Source organism: Eubalaena glacialis, chromosome 4 (genome assembly GCF_028564815.1).
Source record: "Eubalaena glacialis isolate mEubGla1 chromosome 4, mEubGla1.1.hap2.+ XY, whole genome shotgun sequence".
In the NCBI taxonomy this organism is placed as follows: Eukaryota; Metazoa; Chordata; class Mammalia; order Artiodactyla; family Balaenidae; genus Eubalaena; species Eubalaena glacialis.
This window is the reverse complement of record NC_083719.1, coordinates 182,001,453-182,013,397: the sequence shown is the minus strand read 5'-3', so window position 1 is coordinate 182,013,397 and position 11,945 is coordinate 182,001,453. Positions and strand designations below refer to the sequence as shown.

The following is an 11,945-nucleotide window of genomic DNA, read 5'->3' as shown; positions in this document are numbered from 1 at the left end:
GAGGCCGCTCTCAAAAGATTGGGTTTCCACAAAACAGGCTCTGCAACGGAGATTTGCATGGTGGAGGTTAATTGCAAAATGCTGTCAGGTTCAGCGCGTGTGAGGGTGTGAGGGCAGCAGGACCCGGCAGAGGGAAGAGTTGGGCTCTGACAGCAGGGGCTTCAGTGGGTCTCACGGGGAGCTCTGAAGCCAGGGTGGCTCTTCAGAATTATCCCGACATATCCCCCCCAATGCTGGCCAAACCCTAAACCTCTCCATTACTTTATGCTTTTGGAGATCAATGCCAGGTGGAGATTCATAGGTTATTCCTGCTTTCCACCATCTCTTTTGTGAAGAAATGAACATGCAAAGCCAACTTCTGCCCAAATGGGGAAAGGGATGGGAGAAATAAATAATAATAATATCAACAACGATGGCCAATGTTTACTGAGCACCTAGTATGTGCCAGGAACTGCTCAATTAAGCACTTGGCATATCTTAACTATGCCTAGGTAGTGGGGTTGGGCAGGAGGGTGGTTAGGGTGATATATTAGTTCACTGGAGCTGCCATAACAAAGGACCACAGACTGAGTGACTTAAACAACAGAAATTTCTTTTCTCACAATTCTGGAGGCTGGAAATCCAAGATCAAAGGGTTGCAGGGTTGGTTCCTTTAGAAGCCTCTCTCCTTGGTTTGTATAGATGGCCACCTTCTCCCTGTGTCCTCACATGGTCTTCCCTCTGTGTGCATCTGTGTCCTAATCTCTTCTTATAAGGACGCCAGTCATACTGGATTAGGGCCCACTTGAATCACCTTAATTTTCTCTCTTAAGGTGCTATCTCCAAATATAGTCACATTCTGAGATTGGGTGTTAGAGCTTCAACATATGAATTCTGGGGAAGACACAGTTCAACAGCCATGACAGGGCAGGAAGTTCCTGTGCTCTGCTTTTTGGAAAAAAACAACCTTGGAAACATGGAAAGTTCCCCCAGAGAAGTTCTAGGGGGACTGAAAACTAGAAGAGGCTTGAGTCCTGGTCCCCGTTGCAGAGAGACTGCAGGTCCCCAAAAAGGAAATGACTCAATGGTGTCTCTGGGCAGCTGAAGCCACAGAGAGCCTCAAAGAGTTTCCTGTACCTAAACCTGGCTTAAAAATCAGCTTCACGAACAACGTTCAGGAGTAGCAGAGAAGGTACCGCTTTTGATAGGTCACAGGGAGAAAAATAGAGGGTAGGTGGATCCGAAGGAGACGGGGCACCAGTGTGCATGTGTAGCTAGAGAATTAGACCGATCCCTCCCTCATCCTTAATGCCTTGGCATTTCCTAAGCTCCCTGGAATTTTGACAGTCTTGGAACAGGAGCGTGTGGGGAGGTATGGTTCCCAACTGACTAATATCAAGGTCTCGGCATGCCAGTGCAAAAGGATCTTTGCATAAATTAAGCTGCATTATGAATAAAAGGAAGTTGAATTATTTTTCACTCCTTGTGAGCTGAGATTCATGTGTGCTACACACATGTCTTAGTTTGGGCTCCCACAGAGGCAGAGCCTGAGAAAAGGGCTTGGGGGACAAATCTTTCCTCCGGAAGGAATGCGGCCCTCTGATACCTTGATTTGAGCCCCATAAGACTCATTTCTGACTTCTGACTTCCAGAACGGTAAGATAACAAATTAGTATTGTATTAAGCAGCAATAGGAAACTAATACAACTAGGAACTCTCATTTTTCTTGAAACTCATGGTCATCTAGGCTGTCATATATTTTCCCACCTTTGATGGAGAAATGACTTAACTTCTCTGTGCTTAGATTTCCCCATCCATAAAATGGGTATTATAACAGTACCCCCCCCCCACCATTGAGAATTCAATGAGTTACTGTGAGTTAATGCACTTAGCTCAGTGTCTGTCATGCAGTGGGTACATTAGAAGTATGACCTATAATTAAAGATCATTATTATTTTAAGAAAAACAATCATGCAAACGTGATGAAGAAAGGCAACTGACATTCAGCCTTCAAGTGGGAAACCACAGGGAGGGGTGGAGACTGTTGTGAGCTGGTGAGCTCATGCCCCATCCAAAGGGGACAATCGCTACCCAGCCTGAGTTGTCGTAACCTCCGACTTGCCATGAAATCTGGATTTGTCCACGTGTAAAGTTTTGTAATGTTTAAACATTGGCTCTGAATTCCCATTTGAAAAACACACTCAGTGACTAGACGTGGTCTATGGATGTAAGGTCACCTTATGTAATAACTGAAAAGAACCCGAAATTTAAATGTGCACGTGATCACAACTATGGTCACAAAAAAATACCTACTAAGGACTAAAGAGGCCAAGGATGGATCCCGAGATCACCCAGCTGGGAAATGGCAGAGCAGAGATTTAAACCCAGGTGGTCTGGCTCTGGTGTAAGACCCATTCTGTTTCTCTGAGATGATGCATCTCAGTGTTTGTACGCAGTGATATGTAGCAGGGAAGGGCATCGTGTCATCATAGGAAATTAAGAAACAATTTAATCGCCATTATTTTGCCTTCTATTACCTCTGGATCCTGGCAAGAGATGGACAGAAGCAGGAGAGTTTCCTGCCCCTGGGCTGGGGAGGAGGCCGAGGATAGCAGACTTTGGGTCTTGAGAGAGTTGGTGGGGCGGGAGGGTGAAATCTGAAAAGACACCAGAGGTGAAAGCGGAAATCAAGTAGATAGACTTCTAAGAAGTTGTAAAGTAGGTCACTGGCTTGGGCTAGGGCCTTCCTGCTCCTGCACTTTATCTGAAATCAAGGCCCCTCCCAGGAATGATCTTCGGAGGCTAAACTTAGAGGTTCCATCCCCAGGCAGACGCTGGTGGCTGCTGGTGGCTTTGATAAGTTCCCCACACCTTGGTCTCCTCATTAAAGCCACAGAAACAGAAAGACCATGATGAGAGTAAAAGAAACTCCCGCATGGGTGGGGTCTGGGCATCTGGGGCTGTCTCATCTCCCACCAGCCCAACACAGGCAGAGAGGCACGAAGCTGTGTGCCTTTGGCGCAGGCAGAGTGGGGGACGCATCCCTGCCTCAGTCTCTACATCTGGAACATGGGGGCAATGATAGCTCCTGCCCAGGGATCTAGATAAAGGTGTGACTTGCACGAGATGCGTGGCGTAGGGGACGTGCCTGACAAATGCTCTCCTTAATATTTGTAAATCACTTACGGCACTCACACACTTATGGATCTCTTACTGTGTACCAGGCACCATACCAAATGGCTTTTTTCTCATCAGATTTAATCTTTACAATAAACCTAGGAGGTAAGGACTCTTGTTACCTAAGAGGTACTGAGAAGTGATGGGATTTGCTCCAGGTCACACTGCCAGGAAGTGGTAGGTAGACTTGGAACCCAGGACCATCTGATCACAAAGCCCCCTTCACCCCTGTACCAGGCCACAATGTCAACAACAATGTCAACAATAACAAGAATGATTCATTCACCTCTGGGGTCTGAGTCTTCATCCTAGGATCCAGGGAAGTCTTACTTCCTGGGTCCATGCTCATTTGCATAAACCATTTGATTTGTATGCATATCATTATCTGCACCACCCCACACTCTTTCATGCCTCCAGTTACTCCAAGCTTCCGACTGGCTGGGGAGACTGCCAATCTGTGCTGGATGTCTGCAGTAAGGGTACTTGGAAGTGTGTAGCCTCTACTTTCTCAGGAATTGTGGATTTGAGGCTAAGGCAGACCTGGGCATCAGGTCTCTGGTTTCCCTGCTAAGCTTCCTGCATGGAGTTGAGCCAGCTGGGTTCATATTTCTCAGCTGTAAAAGTGACCTTTGTGGGTCATTCCATCTATCCCTGTGCCTTCATGAGCCATCCTTCCCCTAAGAACTAGACAGATCCAAGTGCAAAGTTCACCATTTATTTCCAAGACCAGTGGTCAAGGGGACCAGGGCTACAGACTAAGTCTGGTCCTCACCTCAGGATGTGTATGTCTTGGCTAGGAGGAACTTGAGGCTGTGTGTATATTTGTGTGTTTGCCATTGTGATGCTGTGTGTGTGATGGGTGTGACTGTGAGACAGCATGTGGAAGTCTGATGTGAGAAGCGTTGTATCCTGTGTGTCACACGTGGTGTGACTGTATGGCCTGTGTGGGTGACTGAGGCTCTGATGATGACTTGTGTGTGACTGTGTCCTATGTGGTTGTAATGCAGTGTTTGTGATTGAGGGCTTGCGATGCTATGACTTGTGTGAGGTTGTATGAGAATCTGATGCTTTGTGTGTATGTGTCTGTGGTTGTGAAGGAGTGACTGAACTTGTGGGGCTGTGATGCTGTAGCTGTGATGGTAGCTTCTTTCTTTTCTCTTTCTTTCTTTCTTTCTTTCTTTCTCTCTCTCTCTTTCTTTCTTTCTTTCTTTCCTTCCATCCTTCCTTCCTTCCTTCCTTCCTCCCTTCCTTCCTCCCTACCTACCTCTCTTCCTCCCTCCCTCCATCCCTTCCTTCTCTCACTCTCTCTTTCTTTGTGTTTCTTTCTGCAAACATTTTCCAAGTGCCTCTGTGCCAGGCTCTGGCTTGGGTGCTGAAACAGTTTTGCTGTCCTGATGGAACGTGAGCTCTTAGCAGTGCTGGGATACAGCCAACTGGCTGATGATATATATGGGAGACAGAGACCAGCCACAGTGGGAATATTTACACCGTGGAAATCGACACACACTACAAAGCCTCTCCCCTCCCAGAAAACCTGGTTGTCAAACATCTACCATCACATGCCTATGCCTGCATCTCTGAGTGTAACTTCATGGCCAGGCTGTGGTGTGGCCACAAGCCCGTAGCTGGGACTTGGGTAGGTGACTATGACCATGGGTGGGGCCGGGCTGGGCTCTCCACTGGTGGGTGAGTCCTGATGATAAATCTGCCCCCCCCCTCCGCCCACACTTGTGAGAGTGGAGAGGGTGATAAGACGTTTCCTGTTCTCAGCCAACTCCCTGGACCCCCAAGTCCCACTTAGTTCTGAATCAAAAGTATAAATACCCACCCCTCACCCCTTTTTCCTGAATATCAGGCAGATCAGCTTTACCCCTGCTTGGGGGCTAACAGACCCCCAAGTCTCCAGGTCTGTGCCTTCAGAGTTGTCCATGGCAGGGTCTGCAGTCTCCTTTGGTTCTTCAGAGGCGCCTGCTGGGTCTTTCACCTTGTGGAATAACTGGGTTCTTGGTCCCGGTGGTCCCCACTTAGCTCTCCACCTGTTGAGTTTGGGGTTCTCCCGGGCACACTCCAAAATCTCTGCTTGTTGGTTTTCCCGTGTCCCGAGGCACCCTCTGAGGTCTCTGTCTGTCGGACTCCGTTCCATCTACCCTGGCTCCTTCCTTCACACCATGAACGCCCCGAAGTAGGACCGCGTACCGTCGCGGACTCGGACCAGGCTCTCATCAGGCACGCGCACCACCACCTCCTCCCCGGCGTCCAGGTGGATCACTCCGCCCAGGAAGCTGCTGTCCCACCAGACCTGGGGGCTGCTTGCTCGCCCGCAGGGTGACCGCCGGCTGACCAGCAGCTCCAGCTCCTCGGGGTAGCGGGCCGTGCGCTTGTAGAGGCCGTGGGTGATGGGCAGGCTGCCGGTCAGCCCCTGGGCGCAGCCCACACCGCCCAGCTGCACCTTGGAGTAGATGTAATAGTAGCCAGCCTGGGCGATGACCAGGGCACCGTCCCGGTAGGTGAGGCCCCTCAAGAAGGCCAGGCCCAGTTTCGTCTCCCACAGCAGCGGGCCCCCACTGCCTGTCAGGCTGGAGTTGGCCCCTGCGGAGGGAGACAGAGGGGGAGCTGGTAGGCACAGGTCCCACGCTTGCTGTGTGACCCCAGGCCAGTCGCCACCCCTCTCTGAGCGCCACCTGCTCTGTGCTAGGCTGTTCCAGAGCTTTAGATATATGAACTCACTTTATCCTCACTTTACAGGTGGGGAAACGGAGGCCCAGGAGGTGGCAAAATAATGTGCTTATCATACATCTTAACTCGTTTCATCCCCTTCTTGCAGGCAGGGAAACTGAGGCACAGAGCAATTGATTTGCCCAAACCGTCAAAAGTTGTAAGTGGCAGAACACATCCAGGCCCAGCAGGCTTATAACCTCTGAGTGCTTCAGTCTCCCTCTCTGTAAAATGGAGCTCTGAATAGTACCGGCTAAGGATTTAATGAATTAATAGGTGGAAAGAACGTCACGATGCGTGCCACAGATTACAAGGGTTTATTCAATAGATAAAATTAGAAATTCACAGACCTAGGCAGTGCCTGTGCTCTGGGCAACTCTGTGAATAATTAATGAATGAAGGAATACGCTGCCATGTTGGGGTGTCTGTCTGGTCTCCCCAGGACACACTGAACCCCTACCCCCTGCCAGGACTTGGGGGCCCCCTCACCTGTGAGATGTGCTGCCGGGTTGGCCTGCTGGGGCCTCCGATCTGGGGAGAGAGGGTCAGAAGTCAGAGGGGTGAGGGCCAGCCTCCAGAGCGGTCATCCAGCCCACCTCCTGGTGTCAGCCCCACCCTTTCCGGAATGACCCAAACTTCTGCTTCTCCGGCTTGGGGGACGGGCGTCTGTGGGGCTTAGGCCAGTTGTGCAAATCACATTGGGCAATGGACTGAAGGGGTGAGGGCAGCATGGGAACCATTCCATCCCCTCCCCTGGGACCAGGACCCTGACTCACCTTGCACCAGGTGATCCCGGGATCCTGCACCTCTGTCCTAAAAGTGCAGAGCAGCCCGTGGTGAGGATCTGCGGGGCCCACGCCCTGGCGTCACTCAGACTCGTGGCTGAGAGACACATGCAGACCACGGGAACAGACATCACCCTCAGACATGTCCAAGGCCACGTGCACACCCCACCTCACACCCTGCCGCCCAGCAGGCTCTTAGCCATCCAGTTTCTCAGTTTTCCCCTCTGTAAATGGACACATGAAAAGTGCCTGCTTCGGATTCAGCGAATTCTCATGTGAAAAGCATATTACAGTGCCTGGCAGAGAGCAGGTACTATATAAGTGTTTATTAAATAAGTGCTGTCGAAGACACATGGCCACCTGGATGGCTGGACACTTGGACATAAATGCTAACACGTGGATATGGACACATGGGCACAGACCTGGACACTTGTGTGACACACTGACAAGGCACACGTGGATGCAGGTACGTGGATTGCGTGGTTTATGGAGCCACGTGGGTCTGCGCACACGGAGACGCAGAAACAGACACATGACGTCAACACATGGGCTGTAGACAGCTGAGTACATGGCCGTGTGGGTACATGGGTGCAGGACAGCAGCACAGGTCCAGCCATGAGGAGAAAGGACCTGGAAACACAAAAAGGCTGAGACCACATGGGCGTGGCTTGGGACACACAGACCCACAGGTGTGGCAGACAGACCAACGGAGACATCCAAGGCCAATGGGAAATGGACGCAGAGAGAGATTCTCACAGACTCGGACAAAGTGGATTAGTGACAGTCCCAAAAATGTTGATCAGGTTGCAGCTGATGATAACTAGCCATGTCAGGGACTTCCCTGGCAGTCCAGTGGTTAAGACTCTGCGCTTCCAATGCAGGGTGTGCGGGTTCGATCTCTGGTCTTGGAACTAAGATCCTGCATGCCGCGCGGCATGGCCAAAAAATTAAAAATAAAAATAAAAGTGGCTAAATGGAAGAGTCAGATAAATATTTTTAAAAATAATAATAACTAGCCATGTCAGAATGTCGGTTCCAGGGGTTACAGACAACACAACTGTGTTATAAACGTTAAACTTCCTAAACGCTTAGATTTTGTTAGTTCCCACCACTAGAAGAAATGATAATTATGTGATACCAGAGAGGCATTAGCTAACGCTACAATGGCAACCCTATTGCTATATTTATGTAACAAATTAATATGTTGTACACTTAAACTTACACAATGTTCTATGTCAATTATATCTCAATTTTAAAAAAATGTCAGTTCCCATTGGTTGAATGCTTGCTGTGGGCCAGCTGGGCACCACACACACAATATCATATTTTATTCCCTAGGAAGATGCTTATTATCACGCCCATTTTACAGATGAGGAAACTGAGGTTCCGAGAGGTGAATTAACTTGCCTTGGGCTGCTCTTAGTCTGTCCTCCATTCTGCACATACACACACACACAGATGCTCAGTGACACTGGCTTCGAGCCCCCCCACCCCCACCCCAGCACCACTTACCTGCAGGGGGGCGGCCATCACCTCCAGGCGCCAGTGCAGCTGCAGCAGGAACCAGCCCTGGACAGCCACTCCGGTCGCCAACAGCAGCAGCAGGAGGCCCAGGCCCAGCCGGGCAGCACTGCAGGGCTGTCTCCTGCGGCTGCGTCCCAGCCTCGTGAAAGGGATGTCCGTCTGTCCATCCACCACGAACACCGAGGGCCTCACCACTGTCTCCTCCATGCCTGAGCAGACGAGGCCCCAGGACGCCCGGGGCTGGGCTGGCACGGCTGGGTCCTGCGGGCTGGGAGGAAACCACGATTGCCCAACACTCTTGGGCTTTTCACGCTGCCGACAGGCGCCCGTGGGTCCCGGGGCTGCGTTTAGAGCCGAGGCTCGGCCCCTCCCCCTTCCCCCCTCCTCCTCCTCTTCTTCCTGTACCCCCACCCCTGGCCCGGCCCCATCTCACTCTCACTCAGAGTCTCTCACACTTTCCAGAAGCATCTGAAGATATGACTCAGGTGGGGATGGGAGAGGGAAGGCCCCAGTTTTCCCTTCTGGCCGTGTCATTAACATGGTTGCCAAATACTTACTGAGCACCTCCTGTGTGCCAGGCACTGTTCTAGGTTTGGGGGCACAGCCATGAACAAGAGAGACAAAAGTCCTTGGTCTTATGGAGCTCCTATTCTAGCAGGCTGAGAAAAACTAATAAGAAAGCCCAATAAAAAAATACTATTTAGTGTTCGAGACGGTGATAAGAGCAGTGGAACATACGAGTGGTTTGTGTGTGTGCACGTGTGTGGGTGCGTATATGCGTGTGTGTGAGTGTGTGCATGCGTGTCTGTGTGTATGCATGTGTGTGCTGTGTATGCATGAATGCATGCGTGTGCATGCATGTATGTGCAGGTGCAGCTGTGTGCTTGAGTGTGCCTGCATGTCTGCATGCACACGTGTGTGCATGCATGCAAGTTTTAGTTGAAATTCACAGTCAGAGGGTAGAACCACTGTCTACTCAACTAACTAATCTCAAGGCCTGGGAGTCGTCCTGGACCCCTCCTTCCGTCCTGTCATGACATCCTACCCTCAGCAGGCCCTGTTGATTCAACCTCTAAACCAGATCTCAAATGCAGCCACCTGTTTCCATTTCCACTGCTACCACCCTATGCTATGAACTGGATGTTTATGTGCCCTCCAAATTGATGTCCATACCCTAACCCCCAATGTGATGGTATTTGGAGGTGGAGCCTTTGGGAGGTGCTAGGGCATGAGGGTGGAGCCCACCTGAATGGGATTAGTGTCCTTATAAGATGAGATATAAGATATATGCTCTCTTTCCCTCTCTGCCATGTGATGATACAGAGAGAAGGAGGCCAAGAAGAGGGCCAGGGGGAGGGCTCTCACTGGAACTCAACCACTTAGGCACCCTGATCTCAGACTTCCATCCTCTAGAACTGTGAGAAGTAAATATCTGTTGTTTAAGCCACTCAGTCTAGGGTATCTCATTATAGCAGCCCAGATGGACTAACACACTCAATTCTTTTGGATGTATACCTAGGATTGGAACTGCTGGCATCATTTCTTGCTTGGACCCTTGCAGTAGCTTCCCAAATGGATGTACTACTTTACCTCTTGCCACCTTATAATTCATTCTCTACCCTGGAGCTGGTGTGGCCTCGCTTATTTATTTATTTATTTAATTGAGGTAAAGTCACACCACATAAAACAAACCATTTTAAAGCGAGCAACTCAGTGTCATTTAGTACATTTACAATGTTGTGCAACACTACCTACTTCCAAAGCATTTCAAAAGTAAACCTTATAACCGTTAAGCAGTCACTCCCCAACTCTCCCACCCACAGACCCTGGCAACCACTAGTCTGCTTTCCCGCTCTATGGATTTACCTGTGTTGGACATTTCAAAAAAATGGAAATATACACTACGTGGTCTTTTGTGTCTGGCTTCTTTCACTGAGGATAATGTTTTCAAGGTTCATCCACATTGTAGCGAGTGTCAGTGCTTCACTCCTTTTTAAGGCTGAGTAATATTCCAGTGTATGATGAACCACACTTTGCTTATCCATTCCCCTGTTAATGGACATTTAAGTTATTTCCACCTTTTGGTTATTTTGAAAAGTGCTGCTACAAGCATGTGTGTGTATGTATTTGTCTGGGTTCCAGCTCTCTATTCTTCTGGGTGTATACCTAGGATTGGAACTGCTGGCATTAGCTTTTAAACACATAAGTCAGGTCTCACCTCTTCCATGTTTAAAATCTTCCAATGACCTTCCATTGAGCTTATGGGGGTTAGCAAATTATGGCTCATGGGCTGAATCAGGCCAGGCTCATGTTTCTGTACAGCCACAGGAGCTGCTCTTGGGGGCTGACACTTTAGTGAGCGGTAGGGTCCCAGATGGGGCATCCTCCTCTGGCCCCTCTTCCCCATTTTGCTTCCACTGCCAGCCTCCTGGGCCAAGCAGCCAACGCTCACCCCTGTCCACACTTTGTAGCTGGTCACACTGGCTGCCACCTACATGTTGGCATGTCCTCTGTCATCAACCGCTGGGTGTTGAGTGGATGAATCGCATACTGGGGGTTGGTGACTCAGCATGTTGTCTCAACTCTGGCCAGCTGATCCAGATGAGACAGCTGGGTTTTGGGAGAGAGAGGTTGGCTGGGATCTGGTTGTCACTGGAGCAGAGAGAAACTGGCCTCAGCGGTCATCCCACACCCTCTCTACCCACCTGGATCTCCAAGCCTTGGGCCCATCATTCTTCATCCAGAGAATGTTTCCAGTAGCAGAGCACAAATCACGTCCTCCACCCTGGGTGGCCCATCCCAAGCAAACGGGGCATATGGCAGGCTGGAAGCTTCCTCTCATTTTATAATACCTTTATAACATCCTCGATTTTATCTCTCGGTCCTGAAAGGCTAAAATATTTACTATACAGCCCTTTATAGAAGAAGGGCTGTTCCCTGAGGTAAGAATAGACATTAAGAGGAATTCCCTGGCAGCCCAGTGGTTAGGACTCTGCGCTTTCACTGCCAAGGGCATGGGTTCAATCCCTGGTCAGGGAACTAAGATTCCGCAAGCCAAGTGGTGGGGCAAAAGAAAAATTGTAAGCCAACTATACTTCAATAAAATAATTTTAAAAAAGAGAATAGACACTGAGTGGTCTTCATTATCTTGAAGCCCTTGCACCCGGGCATCTGGGGCCTTTTGCACTTGCTGTTCCCGCTGCATGGAGCAGTCTTTTCCAGATCCCCCATGACTGGCTCCTCCTTGTCATCTATGTCCTGACTCAAGAACCCCCTCCTTGGGGGCTTCCCTGGTGGCGCAGTGGTTGAGAATCTGCCTGCCAATGCAGGGGACACGGGTTCGAGCCCTGGTCTGGGAGGATCCCACATGCCGCGGAGCAACTAGGCCCGTGAGCCACAACTACTGAGCCTGCCCGTCTGGAGCCTGTGCTCCGCAACAAGAGAGGCCGCGATAGTGAGAGGCCCGCACACCGCGATGAAGAGTGGCCTCCGCTCGCCGCAACTAGAGAAAGCCCACGCACAGAAACGAAGACCCAACACAGCCATAAATAAATAAATAAAATAAAATAAAATAAAATAAAATAAAATGCGTTGTTCCAACATCATCTTTAAAAAAAAAAAAAAAGAACCCCCTCCTCACAGAAGCCTTCCCTGACCACCCATATTAGGCAGGGTTAGTCCGATAAATAGAACCAATAATGTATCTCTATATCTAATATCTGCAATCTATCTATCAATCAAGAGAGAGATTGATTGATTGATTGT

The 11,945-nt window shown here is 49.8% G+C and overlaps 1 protein-coding gene across 2 annotated transcripts; it reads right to left on the bottom strand.

The window, feature by feature from the left end:
- Positions 1–5,317: 5,317 nt before the first annotated feature.
- On the bottom strand, positions 5,318–8,387 carry TNFSF14 (TNF superfamily member 14). Of its 2 annotated transcripts, none has more exons than XM_061188841.1 (4): positions 8,169–8,387; positions 6,648–6,684; positions 6,361–6,402; positions 5,318–5,745 (listed from the first exon to the last, which is right to left on the bottom strand). In XM_061188841.1, exons 1-4 carry the CDS (start codon positions 8,385–8,387, stop codon positions 5,318–5,320), a joined length of 726 nt encoding a protein of 241 aa, XP_061044824.1. The 2 variants fall into 2 exon arrangements, with proteins under 2 accessions (XP_061044824.1, XP_061044825.1); XM_061188842.1 differs by having other exon boundaries at positions 6,648–6,677; positions 8,273–8,387.
- Between the last annotated feature and the right edge of the window lie 3,558 nt (positions 8,388–11,945).

Excerpts from the sequence above, each read along its gene's own strand:
- TNFSF14 (XM_061188841.1), bottom strand. The coding sequence starts at position 8,387 with ATGGAGGAGACAGTGGTGAGGCCCTCGGTGTTCGTGGTGGATGGACAG. Across the intron at positions 6,685-8,168 it reads TGATGGCCGCCCCCCTGCAG|GACAGAGGTGCAGGATCCCG; the intron begins GTAAGTGGTGCT and ends CTGCACTTTTAG. Across the intron at positions 5,746-6,360 it reads CCCGGCAGCACATCTCACAG|GGGCCAACTCCAGCCTGACA; the intron begins GTGAGGGGGCCC and ends CTCCCTCCGCAG.